This window comes from Pristis pectinata, chromosome 30, assembly GCF_009764475.1.
Source record: "Pristis pectinata isolate sPriPec2 chromosome 30, sPriPec2.1.pri, whole genome shotgun sequence".
In the NCBI taxonomy this organism is placed as follows: domain Eukaryota; kingdom Metazoa; phylum Chordata; class Chondrichthyes; order Rhinopristiformes; family Pristidae; genus Pristis; species Pristis pectinata.
In genome coordinates this window covers 16,743,148-16,754,602 of record NC_067434.1, presented here as the reverse complement: position 1 = coordinate 16,754,602, position 11,455 = coordinate 16,743,148, and the positions used below count along the sequence as shown (strand labels likewise).

Here is an 11,455-nt window from a genome sequence, read left to right as displayed (position 1 = left end):
TTGACCTGGGGGGGGGGGGTGGTGGAAGATACCAGCTATCTAGTCTATCTATGCCTCTTATAAACTTCTTCAGCATCCACTGCCACAAAGTTTGTACAACTTCTTATAACTCAAGCCCTTGTGCATCTCTCCTTAGAGCACATGCCCTCTAATCCAGCAAGCAGCCTGGTAAACCTCTTCTGCACCCTTTCCAGCTTAATCACGTCCTTGCAAGTGCGTTCGTTCTTGCACCCCCGCTTCTGGAGGGAGCTTGCACCCATGCCCACTGCACAGCTCGCTGCTGGCCGGCGCAGGGGCTTCACCTCCTGGGCTTCACCTCCTGAACTTCCCGACAGCAACCCACGTGTCGGTGGCGCAGCTCGGCTCCTGATTGGTCAGAGAGGCGTTCCGGGGGTAGCGTCACGTGGGAGAATCCGGCGACGCCGATTGGCGGGCTGCTTTCAAAAGCGGCTTGGTCAGGTGGCCTCGGCATCACATGACCAGCAGCCGGAGACAAGATGGCCGAGGTGGAGGTGGAGGTGGGGCGGCGGCCGCTGAGCGACGCCGGCCCGGGCCCGGAGCTTGAGGCTGGCGCGGCGGACAGTAGTCACGGGGATGAGGGGGAGCAGGAGGTGGCAGGGGGCGGAGGCAAGAGGACCGGTAAGCAGTTGGAGCCGGTCAAGCCTCGGGGTTTTGGATCCCATGATCAGCATCACGTCTCCCGCATTGTTCTCCCCACAGCAGCTCCTCCCCGCTCGGCCTGTGCCCGGGGGAGGAGTGGGCAGCGCCAGGGACGCCCGCGCTCCAGCCCTGGGGGTGACCGTACCCGAAACAGTGCCGTTAATCCACTTCTCCTCTCTTGGTCTGTTGTCCGTAGTTGCAACACATGCAGGATCTTAAAAATGTATTGTTCTTCCTTTCACCAATGAGTTCCAGAAGCTCACTACCTTTTGCGTTAAAATATATAAACCCTCTCCAATCCTTCCTCCAGTTAATGCTGTGCACCTAATTATTCAGATAAATTGTTTTATTGGTTTGCAGTGAAATACAGTGAGAAACTTTGTTTTGCATGCCATCCACACAGATTTGAATACATCAGTACATCTAGGTAGTACAAGGCAAACGCAATAACAGAATGCAGAATGTAGTGTTACAGTTACAGCCAGAGTGCAGTGCAGGCAGATGATAAGGGCAAGGTCATGACAAGGTAGTTTGTGAGGTCAAGGTTCCATCTTAATGTACAAGAGGTCCATTCAATTGTCTTATAACAGCGGGATAGAAGCCATCCTCAAGGCTTGTGGTACGTGCTTTCGGGCTTTTGTATCTTCTGCCTGATGGAAGGGGGGGGGGTGGGGGGGAGAAGAGTGAATGTCCGTGGTGGGAGGGGTCTTTAATTATGCTGGCTGCATTACAGAGGCAGTGAGAAGTGAAGACAGAGTCGATGGAGGGGAGTCTGGAGGGCTGTGTCCACAATTCTCTGCAGTTTCTTGTGGCCTCAGATGGAGCATACCAAGCAGTGATGCATCCTATTAAAGGAAATGGAGGGAGAGGAATTTTGTTCACTGGGCCAAACCTCTTTGAAAGAAAACAACCTCAGACTTGCTCAACTTCCATTTTAATCTCCCAGTCTAAAGATCCGACTACAGAAATTTAGGCTGGGACTCTAGGAAATTCTGTAGGATTGCTGTCCTGTTGTTGATGTTATCTTATAGACTGTAAATCAAGTTGCTGTTTCACATGGATGTGCAAGATCCCTTTTTAAAAGAGCAGGGAATTCACCTTGCTGGTCTGGCCAATGTTTGTTCCTCAATCAACTTAAAAAAAACCTGGTTATTGTTGCATTGTCAGTTGTGGGAGCAATCCCTACATTAACTGCAGCAACTATAAAGCATTTTGTTGTCTGTAAAATAGTTTTGATGAATTTAAGGTGGTTTGACAGGTAGCCCAAAATATGCTTGTGTACCTGGAAACTTTTTCAAACTTTATAGACTTTCTGTGAACTAATTCCTGCTTATGTAATGCTTATTTAACTTGTCCATTTTTGCATTTTAGTAATCTTTGCTGCTTATACAAAAACAGAAAATGCTGGAAATACCTAGCAGGTCAGGCCACATCTGTGGGAAGAGAAACAGTTGATGTTTCAGGTCGAAGACTCCCCTTCAGAACGGGGAAGGAGAGAAAAAATCTTGTTAAGTTGCTGGGAGAGGAGATTTTTCTAATAGGATAGAACCATGTAATAGTAAAACTGGGGTGACCATGGGTTTTGACCATGGGTTTTAACCATATCAGAGACATCTCCCACCCCTCCTGCAGCTTAACAAGCTTCTTTCCTCTGCTTCCTTGTTCTTTTGAAGGATCTTCTGTTAACTCTGTTCCTTTTCATAGATGCAGCCTGACCTGCTGAGTCAGGTTGTATCCGCATGTTTTTATTTAAGATTTGCAGTATCTGCTGTTTTTGATTTTCAATCTGCTTTTGGGTAAGGATCATTTTTGCTCTGTAGTACATTGTTCTGATGGTCCTTTTCTTTGCCATGATGGCACTGGAAAGAATGCAAGTTGTTAAATCCCTGAGAACTTTCTTGAAGTTGTCCAACTTGACATAAATTGGAAGTTCTAGATGTATACTAGTTGTATACCAATCTTTCCAAATCTGCTACAGTCAGGATTTATCAATAACTTAAAATCCATTTATATGTCTTAAATAATAACAGATTAAATGTGCATTAAACTTTTTGTGTAGGAATCCTCCATAGTTTTACATAAAATACACAACCTGAGGTCTACTCATTTGTTTTTCCAACAACTGTACATTTCCAGAGGTGCCTTGTGTTTGGAATTTTTCTTTTTGGAGATCTTTGGTTAAAAAAAGTGACAGTGGGTCATGGCCCTGTCCTCCTGTCATCATCTCCAGGTTTGGAGACAATGGGTTTACCAAAAATACAATGGTACAATTTTTCTCTACAGATGATTTTGGAGTGGAGACAGCAGAGGAAGCTACAGAACCTTCAGAACCAGACATCAACGAACTCTGTAAGGATATGTTTACCAAAATGTCTGTCTATCTGCAAGGAGAGCTTACAGGTTAGTTTGATGTTGGTATTACAGGAATTAAAACTCACAGCTGTACTCTGTAACTCAAGCAGCATATCTTATGTTTCACACCAGATTAATCATCCCTTGCACATTTTCAGCATAAAACTTTTAGAAACAACTGGAGATTTTGTCTTGTTTCAGTTGGATTTTAATTAGTTGCAGTCTGCATAATTCACTGCATTCCAAAGGTAAAAGATTTTGAAATTATTTTGACATTGATAGTTCTAATATCATAGAAATTTAGTACATATTTAGGGTGTTTCTGCTAGCTAAAACTGTACAGGTTAATTCCACATTTCAAGTATAGGGCCAAAACAGATACACTTTACATTCTGGACTTTAGGCTCCTAATGGTGCAACATGCTTGATGTTAACTGAGCCAGTACTTTTGGAGAAAACCAGAGCAGTAAAATTGCATTTCCATTTGCCTTGATTGTAGAAAAGAACTTTTGTTATTTTAATATAAAAGCAGGAGGAATTGTGAAACAGAGGTCTCATTTGAGGAGACCAAAGTAATGAGTAGTGAGTTTAGGGAGGAATGAAACAAGACTTAAACATTTGGAAGATATGACCACTAAAATACTGCACAAGATTGGGAAGATCAAAAAGTACGAGCATGCCAGGGAATGAGGACAAGATGATGGAGTGAAGGTACTGAGAGTTGATGACTAGAATGGTTATTTTGCATTCTTTTGCTGTTACGGGTAGTGAGAGAGTGTGTTAGGGAGCTGGTGTACATCTCCTGACTGAGGGATAATGGAAAAACAAAATAAGCAGGTTAAGGTCTAAAGGGTAAAACTATGACTGGGATGTATTTCTTGACGTGGTGGATGCCAGGTTGTTGAGGGCAGAATGCTGGGTTCATTTTAAAATAAAATTAGATGTTGCAGTCAAAGGATGTTGTGCTTGTTAATCTGAAAAACGAGTTAAAGTTGGTTGAAGAGTTGCATTTGTAATCAATCTGACAACTGTCTTTGGTTTGAAGTTGAACTTTGTTAGTGTCACTTTTGATTGAGTAATGAAAACTTACACCTATTGCTGTCTTTAATAAACTTATTGCTAAGCTGCACATTACAGAAATAATTTATCACTGTGTTACTGATGTGTGCCGAACTGTTTACTTAGCTACCTGTGAAGATTACAAACTATTGGAGAACATGAACAAACTGACTGGACTTAAGTACCTGGAGATGAAGGAGATTGCTGTTAATATTAACCGCAACCTCAAAGATCTAAATCAGAAATGTGAGTATTTGTTATTTCTGGAATGTAAAGGGGATCATTCATAGTTATAATGTTTAACGCTAACCTCTTCAGCTACTTCTCAGACACCCTTATAGGGAATTGTTTGAATAAATCTTAAGGTTACTTATTGGAAGTTCCTCTAGATTAGCAACTGTTTGATGTTTCTTGGCTCAACTGTCTGTAGATATAGTTAATATGTAGCAAGGTTAATTGTTAACTGGAATTTTATTCCACATCAAAAGCTGAGTGCTGAATGCTGTAGATGGGTGAAGTCAGGGCTGAACACTAGCTGTATGTTTGTCCTGCACGAAGTCCTCAATATTCTCAAGATGAATGAGGATCTGCAGGGCTGAATCCAATACATCTGTGCTTTATTGAATTTTGTAGTGTAGAAATTTAGTCCTTTCATGGTACAGGAGCTCCTGGAGTTGCAAATGACCTGACTTATGAAAATATGACTTTGCGCAAATTCTCCCATACATTTTATAAAGTGTTTTTCAAGCTAGTGATAATAAAATGTTTCATGGTATTCATTAATGACTGGATACAGTATTTATTCCATTAGTTTAAATATGGATAGCATCAGGGCGATTATTCAATGAAATGAAAGAATTATAGTAAGTATAGCAAGTGTATGTGTGACGTGGGTAACTATAGCGAACAGACATTTCTGATCTACGAAGAAATCGGCCTACGGCCTACAGTTCTCAGGAATGGAACCTTTATGTAGCCCAAGGACTGCTTGTATTAGTTTATAGGTAAATCTCCAATGGAGGTGGGAAAATACAGCCAAATGTCACGTTTGTGTATAAACTATCTTAGCGGTATGACCAGAGTAAAATTGGGTTTCATCAGAATCAGGTTTATTATCTCTGACTTGTATGTCATGAAATTTGTTGCTTTGTGGCAAAGACATAAAAATTACAATAAATTACAAAATAAGTAGTGCAAAGGAAAAGGAATAACAAAGTAAATAAAGCAAAAGGAATAACATGGGTTCATGGACTGTTCAGATATCTGATGGCAGAGGGGAAGAAGCTGTTCCTAAGTAGTTGACTGTGGGTCTTCAGGCTCCTGTACCACCTCCCCAATGGTAGTAATGGGAAGAGGGCATGTCCAGGATGGTGAGTGTCCTTAGTGATGGATGCCACCTTCTTGAGACACAGTCTCTTGAAGATGTCCTTGATGGTGGGCAGGGTTGTGCCCGTGATGGAGCTGGCTGAGTCTACAACCCTCTGCAGCCATTGCAATCCTGTGCATTGGAGGCTCCATAACAGGCTGTGATGCATCCAGTCAGAATGCTCTCCACTGTACATCTATAGAAATTTGCAAGAGTCTTTGGTGACATACCAAATCTCCTAAAACTCCTAACGAGGTAGAGCCGCTGGCATGCCTTCTTCATGTTTGCATCAACGTGTTGGGCCTAAGATAGATCCTCTGAGATGTTGACACCCAGGAACTTGAAGCTGCTCACCCTTTCCACCGCTGACCCCTCAATGAGGACTGGTGTATGTACTCCTGACTTCCCCTTGGTCTTGCAGATGGTGAATATGAAGTTGTTGTTGCGACACCACTCAACCAACTGGACTATCTCACTCCTGTATGCTTCCTCGTCGCCATCTGAGATTTTACCAACAGTGGTGTCATCTGCGGACTTATGGATGGCATTTGAGCTGTGCTTAGCCACACAGTCATGAGTGTAGAGAGAGCAGAGCAGTGGGCTAAGCATGTATCCTTGAGGTGCACCTGTTTTGATTGTCGGCGAGGAGGAGATGTTATTACTGATCTGCACTGACTGTGGTCTCCTGATAAGGAGGATCCAGTTGCAGGGGAAGGTATGGATGTCCAGGTTTTGAAGCTTGTTGATTAATACTGAGGGGATGATGGTGTTGAACACCAAGCTGTAATTGACGAACAGCAGCTTGATGTATGTTTTGCTATTATCTAGGTGCTCCAAAGCAGAGTGGAGAGCCAGTAAGATGGCATCTGCTGTAGACCTGTTGTGGCAGTAGGCCAACACTGAGTTCAGCTTCAAGTTCAAGTTTATTGTCATAGGCATAAATACACAGAGTATAGATGCCATGAAAATTAGCATTTTGCAGTAGCGGCACAGTACATTGCAACCATGACAAACACAAATTTTACGTAGCATACAGGACAAAATATACATGATGACAATAGTGCAAGTGTGAGAGAGAGAGAGTTCAAGGTAGCATTTTCAGGCATGAATTCATAAATCTTCTGATGTCTAATTGTTTTGCATTGATGTCAAAAGTGCTGCTGCTATGGGTGTTTTTCAGTAAGGATGCCAAGTACAAACGGATGCCTCCAACATGGGAGCAGGTCAGAAGGAAAGTTGGTGTTCAAACTTGAACCTTTATGTTGTGTAGTAGGTAATTTGTTAAAGTGTGCTGTGCAGATAGGAGAAAAATGCTCTAAATGTTTTGATAAATTCATTCTGCTGGTTGTATCTGCATTGTGATCATATGTTACTTACTGTCCTTGAGCCATCATGCTTTCAACATTTTGGCAGAAGTTTAGTCACCTCTAACAAAGTTTACTGGAATCTATCTCTTTCACTTACTGATGTAGAATCAGTTGACCGCAGATCATTTCTGCTTATTTCACAAAAAAATAGTATACATTGATTTTGTGTAATGAGATTTGGTTAATTAAAATCTGTGTAATCTTTGTGTTTTAGATGCTAGTCTACAACCGTACCTTGATCAGATTAGTCAGATTGAGGAACAAGTAGCAGCGCTGGAACAAGCAGCATACAGATTGGATGCGTACTCCAAGAAACTAGGTGGGAACTCTTGCTTTTGGTTTGTAACAATCTGCCAATCTTTGCAGGTTTTGAAACATTTCTACTCCTTGGGAATAGCACAGAATGCTCATAATTATTTTGAACTAAGTTAGGGTATGCAATAGAGCAAGCCAGAAATGTAGAAACATATAATAAAAGTAGAGTTAGAGTATTAGAGCAATAGAAAGTGAGTTCTGGGATTTAATAATGAAAAACAAGGAGATGGCAGATAAACTAACTGGGTATTTTGCATTAGTATTCATTGTAGAGGATACACGCAGCATCCTAAAAATAGTTACAGACTGGGAATTGGAAGGGAATAGAGAGCTTGTGAAAAGTATAATCACCAGGGAAATGTTACTGAACAGATTGCTGAAGCTGTGGCTGACAAGTTTCCCATTTTCATTTCGTTTTGGTCTTAAGAGTATTGGCTAGTGAGTTAGTTGTTGAATTTTACTTTAAAGAACCTGAGGCATCATGACACAGTGGATGTGGAGGGGATGTTTCATCCTGTAAAGGAAATCTAGAAATAGGTGATATTGTTTAAAAATAAGGAGTCGCTGGTTTATGGCAGATTAGGTGTTTTTTTTTCTCTGAGGTCATGAGTTTTTGGAATTCTGCTTCTTTCACTCCTTGAGGAAATGAGTCTTTGAATATGTTTAATGTAGGGAAAGATGGATTCTTGATAAGCAAGGGAGTAAAAAGTTACCGTGGGTGGACAGAAAGAGTTGAGGTTACAGTCAGATCAATCACGATCTTATTAGGGAGACATTGGGTGGTTTGCTTGGCCTGCTCCTGCTCTGAATTTGTATATTTGTAAGTGTACATTCATAATTCGGCCCAATGACACAATTCCTGAACAATGAATTGTTAGAACACCAGTTGCTAAACTGCAGCAATAGTTTGCAACTCTGATTTTGAACTCTTAGTGAAGTGTGTTACTTGCTGTATGTCATGTGGTACAGGTTAGTGAAAGAGACAAAGTCCTTAACTACCTGTGCAGGTAGTCATTCAAGATCTCTCTCGTGGTCTATTGCTTTGTTGTTGTTTCTAGATGCCCATGTTCAACATGGCTGCCCAGTTGTCTGTCATTGTACTAAAAGTGTGTGATAGATTTCAATATGCATAACTAAATTGAGTTACTGGATATAACATAAGATGCATTGGAAGATTTAACATTTTCGTGCGTTGGATGCCAATAGTTTCTTGATTGTTACTTGTTCTATGAAACAAACTTGTGTTATGTAGCTAAACCTACAGTGCGAGCCTGCTGTGACTATACATGTTTGGGCAAATCCATAACAGACAAAAGTTAAAATCTTTTTTGGAGCCCTTTTCCAAGTGTAATTCAAAATTCTCATGCATTTTTTTTTCTCTTTTATAGAAGCTAAATTTAAGAAATTAGAGAAACGATGACGTCCACTACATTGAAGGTGTCATGAATGATGTATGTTCACCTGTGGGTAGATGATGTTCAAGCGACTGGAAAAAGAACTAGACAACTGATGAAACTTTCATGTGGTGATGGAGCGAGTATTGATTTGTCCTGCACTGACAAATCTACAGTGAAGACTGAATTAGAGCATTCTTTTACCTGTATATACGGGCAAGCAGTTAAGCTACAAGTAAACTATTTGGACTAGCTATGTTGCAGTTACTAACTATTTTGTAATAATAGGAATTGTTTCCTGTACAAACAGCTTAAAAGCTTAACTTGCTGTTCTGTTGAATTTATTTAACTGGGTTGTTTCTTCTCTGTCTGAATCTGTTCTGTGATCGATGGGGTGTAGCCACTGGGTCATTCCTATGAGCACAAGCGTGGAGTGAGAAAAGGCTTTGGAGTCTTCAGCTCGCCCCCTTCCACAGACAGAGCCTCAGTTGTGTGCAGAGGTGGTTCAGCAACCATCTTGCTAAATTATGAAAACTGCTTTTAGATGGTATATTGAATCTTAATCAATTGTTTATAATAGTTCATAAATTCTCGTTGAAGATGCTGATGACTAATGTAGATTCTTCTCAAATCAATTTGGTGTATAGAAGGGAGATTTTTTGGTGTTTTGTATGAAAGCAATCAAAAAGCAATCTGGAACAAATGGTCCTTATCGTGCTGTAAGTATTGAACTGAAGTGTAGATCTCCATAATCTGTTCACAGTAGTGGTGGATTAGTTAAACGTTAGTACAATCTGGTACAGTGCTACGTCGAACTTGAAATACCTATGGTTTGTACTAATGGTGACTTGCCATGGCATATTGAAAATAATGAATGAAATGCTGATCATTTACGTTGAACAATTATAAAGCATATCTTTTCCTTCTCGCTTAGTTTGCTTTTCTAAAATGTTTAATTGCCTTGACATTCTGGCACTATTCTTTTATAGGAAATTGCAATGCTGTGGGCTGCCTCTTCCTCCCTGCTTGTTCAAATTACTGCTGTGGTTCGCTTCCTCGGGGCTCAAGTGGCAGTTCCTTTCATTATTTAATAATGAACACCTGGATGGCAGATATTACAGGACATTCATGTTTCTTGAGCTCTGCTGCTAGTTGAATCCATAAGTTGCCTTGTCCTCTCTGATCATTGGTTACACTTTCCTCTCTGGATCTATTTTGTCTGTGTAGAAGTGGTGTCAGTTCTCCAGTTCTGTCCTGGAGAGGTGTTCCACATCTTTGTAGACATTTGTTGATATCTTACTGTCTTGCGGGTAGTGATGTGGAGAGTGGGCTGTGAAGGTAGTGGTGATATATTTCAAGTGGAGAGTTAGCATTTGGACATCCAGGAGAACAGGATTCAGCAGCTCTTAAATGTAGTTGCATGGTATTGACAACAGAGGGCTTTTAACCAAAATGTCCAGTTCTGGTGTTGGTACTTTATTTAAGCCTCTTGCCACCCACCTTCATCTCACCCATCCACATTTTTTTCCCGTGTTTATTTAGCTTTCCCAATAAATGCACATATACTACCCACTTCAACAATTCACCATAGCATGTTCCATATTCAAATCCCTTTCTTTTGATAAAGATTTCTCCTTGAATTCTCCATTGGATTTTCCTCTTTGAGACTTCCCTGCATTGATTTGCCCTACCTGTAGGTTCCATCAGACCCCATCAATAGAAAGAGATTAAAGCCCTACCCTGTTCAATATTTTCTCATAGCTGTAATGTGTATCATGTCAGTTAATCTCTTTTGTACCTTTTTCCATCACTAGCTGCCCCAGTATTTCCACAGCTTCTCCATTGTTGTAATGTGCAGCTGAATAATATGATATAATAAAACTTACAATGTCCACAGTAGGTATTTTGCATGAGTTGTATAGGTTGTGTTCTGCCTACGTCTTTGTGATGATGCAGTAGAGGATGGACTTGAACCTGGTATTTTTGACCAACCTTATACAAAAATATAATTCAATGCAAATCTGCATCTCTTGGCTGTGAATGCACTTAAGTTTCCTGAATTGGAGGATTCCTGTGATCTTGATCCATAAGTGAAGCTTGGGATTAACAAATCATATCTGTATTTTTTATAATATGATGTCCATTAAATTTATACATGATCTGTATTTAAAAATGTATGTTTGGAAGTGTGTGTTAGGAGTATTGCTGTATGATGTAAGCCTGTGGTGTAATGCTCTGATTTGATACTAATATTTAGGTCAATGCTCTTGTATCCAAATGCATCCTACCTGTAAAATGATTGACGGAAATGTTCCTTATCCTCTGAGTAAAGAACATGGAGGATAAAGAGTAAGTAGTGTGATGCATGTCTTCCCCAGTGCAATCTACTGCTGTTCGTTAAAACTACCTTCCCTCCCACTTAACTTGCCAACTCATGGTATAAATTAAACTACTTTCTTTATTTATATGTTTGTATACGTACATTTCTTCTGTAGCCACAATTTTTGTAATTGACTTGAAACTATTTATTTCTGTATGAATTGAACAATATAACCATAAGAACAATTCTTTGCAAACAGTTGGTCCAGTGTCTGTACCGTATGAGAAATTGATGCATGTTTACAGCATTGTTGACCTGATGCTTCCAGGATCAACACACACAAAATTGAAGGATTCTGATATTAAGGGAAGGCAAACTTTAAACCAGTTTCAGCATAGTCCTGAGATTGTATTAAAAAAAATACAAATTACTTGTCTAAGACCATACATCTTAATCCACCTGATCTGGAATGCAGGAGGGATGCACCGATCTCAAAGGAGTTGGCAGATGGTGTAACTGAAGGTTTTGTAACTGCAGAGAAAATGTTCATTTCAGAATTTGTTGTAAAAAGAAATTTCTTTGACCTGCATTTGAAACCTTAAGTGTTGCTGTTTTCATGTTT

The 11,455-nt window shown here is 40.4% G+C and overlaps 1 protein-coding gene across 2 annotated transcripts; it reads left to right on the top strand.

Moving 5' to 3' along the window:
- The first annotated feature begins 467 nt into the window (after positions 1-467).
- Positions 468-9,446, top strand: bloc1s2 (biogenesis of lysosomal organelles complex-1, subunit 2). 2 transcript variants are annotated; one of them, XM_052041672.1, is made up of 5 exons: positions 468-639; positions 2,944-3,060; positions 4,198-4,317; positions 7,019-7,123; positions 8,508-9,446. In XM_052041672.1, the coding sequence occupies exons 1-5, from the start codon at positions 498-500 to the stop codon at positions 8,537-8,539; spliced, it is 516 nt and encodes a 171-aa protein (XP_051897632.1). In that variant the 5' UTR covers positions 468-497; the 3' UTR covers positions 8,540-9,446. The 2 variants fall into 2 exon arrangements, with proteins under 2 accessions (XP_051897632.1, XP_051897635.1); XM_052041675.1 differs by lacking the exon at positions 468-639 and adding an exon at positions 666-1,279.
- Positions 9,447-11,455: the final 2,009 nt, after the last annotated feature.

Coding starts and splice junctions, on each gene's coding strand:
- bloc1s2 (XM_052041672.1), top strand. CDS start 498: ATGGCCGAGGTGGAGGTGGAGGTGGGGCGGCGGCCGCTGAGCGACGCC. Junction 3,061..4,197: donor TCTGCAAGGAGAGCTTACAG/GTTAGTTTGATG, acceptor CTGTTTACTTAG/CTACCTGTGAAGATTACAAA. Junction 7,124..8,507: donor TGCGTACTCCAAGAAACTAG/GTGGGAACTCTT, acceptor TCTCTTTTATAG/AAGCTAAATTTAAGAAATTA.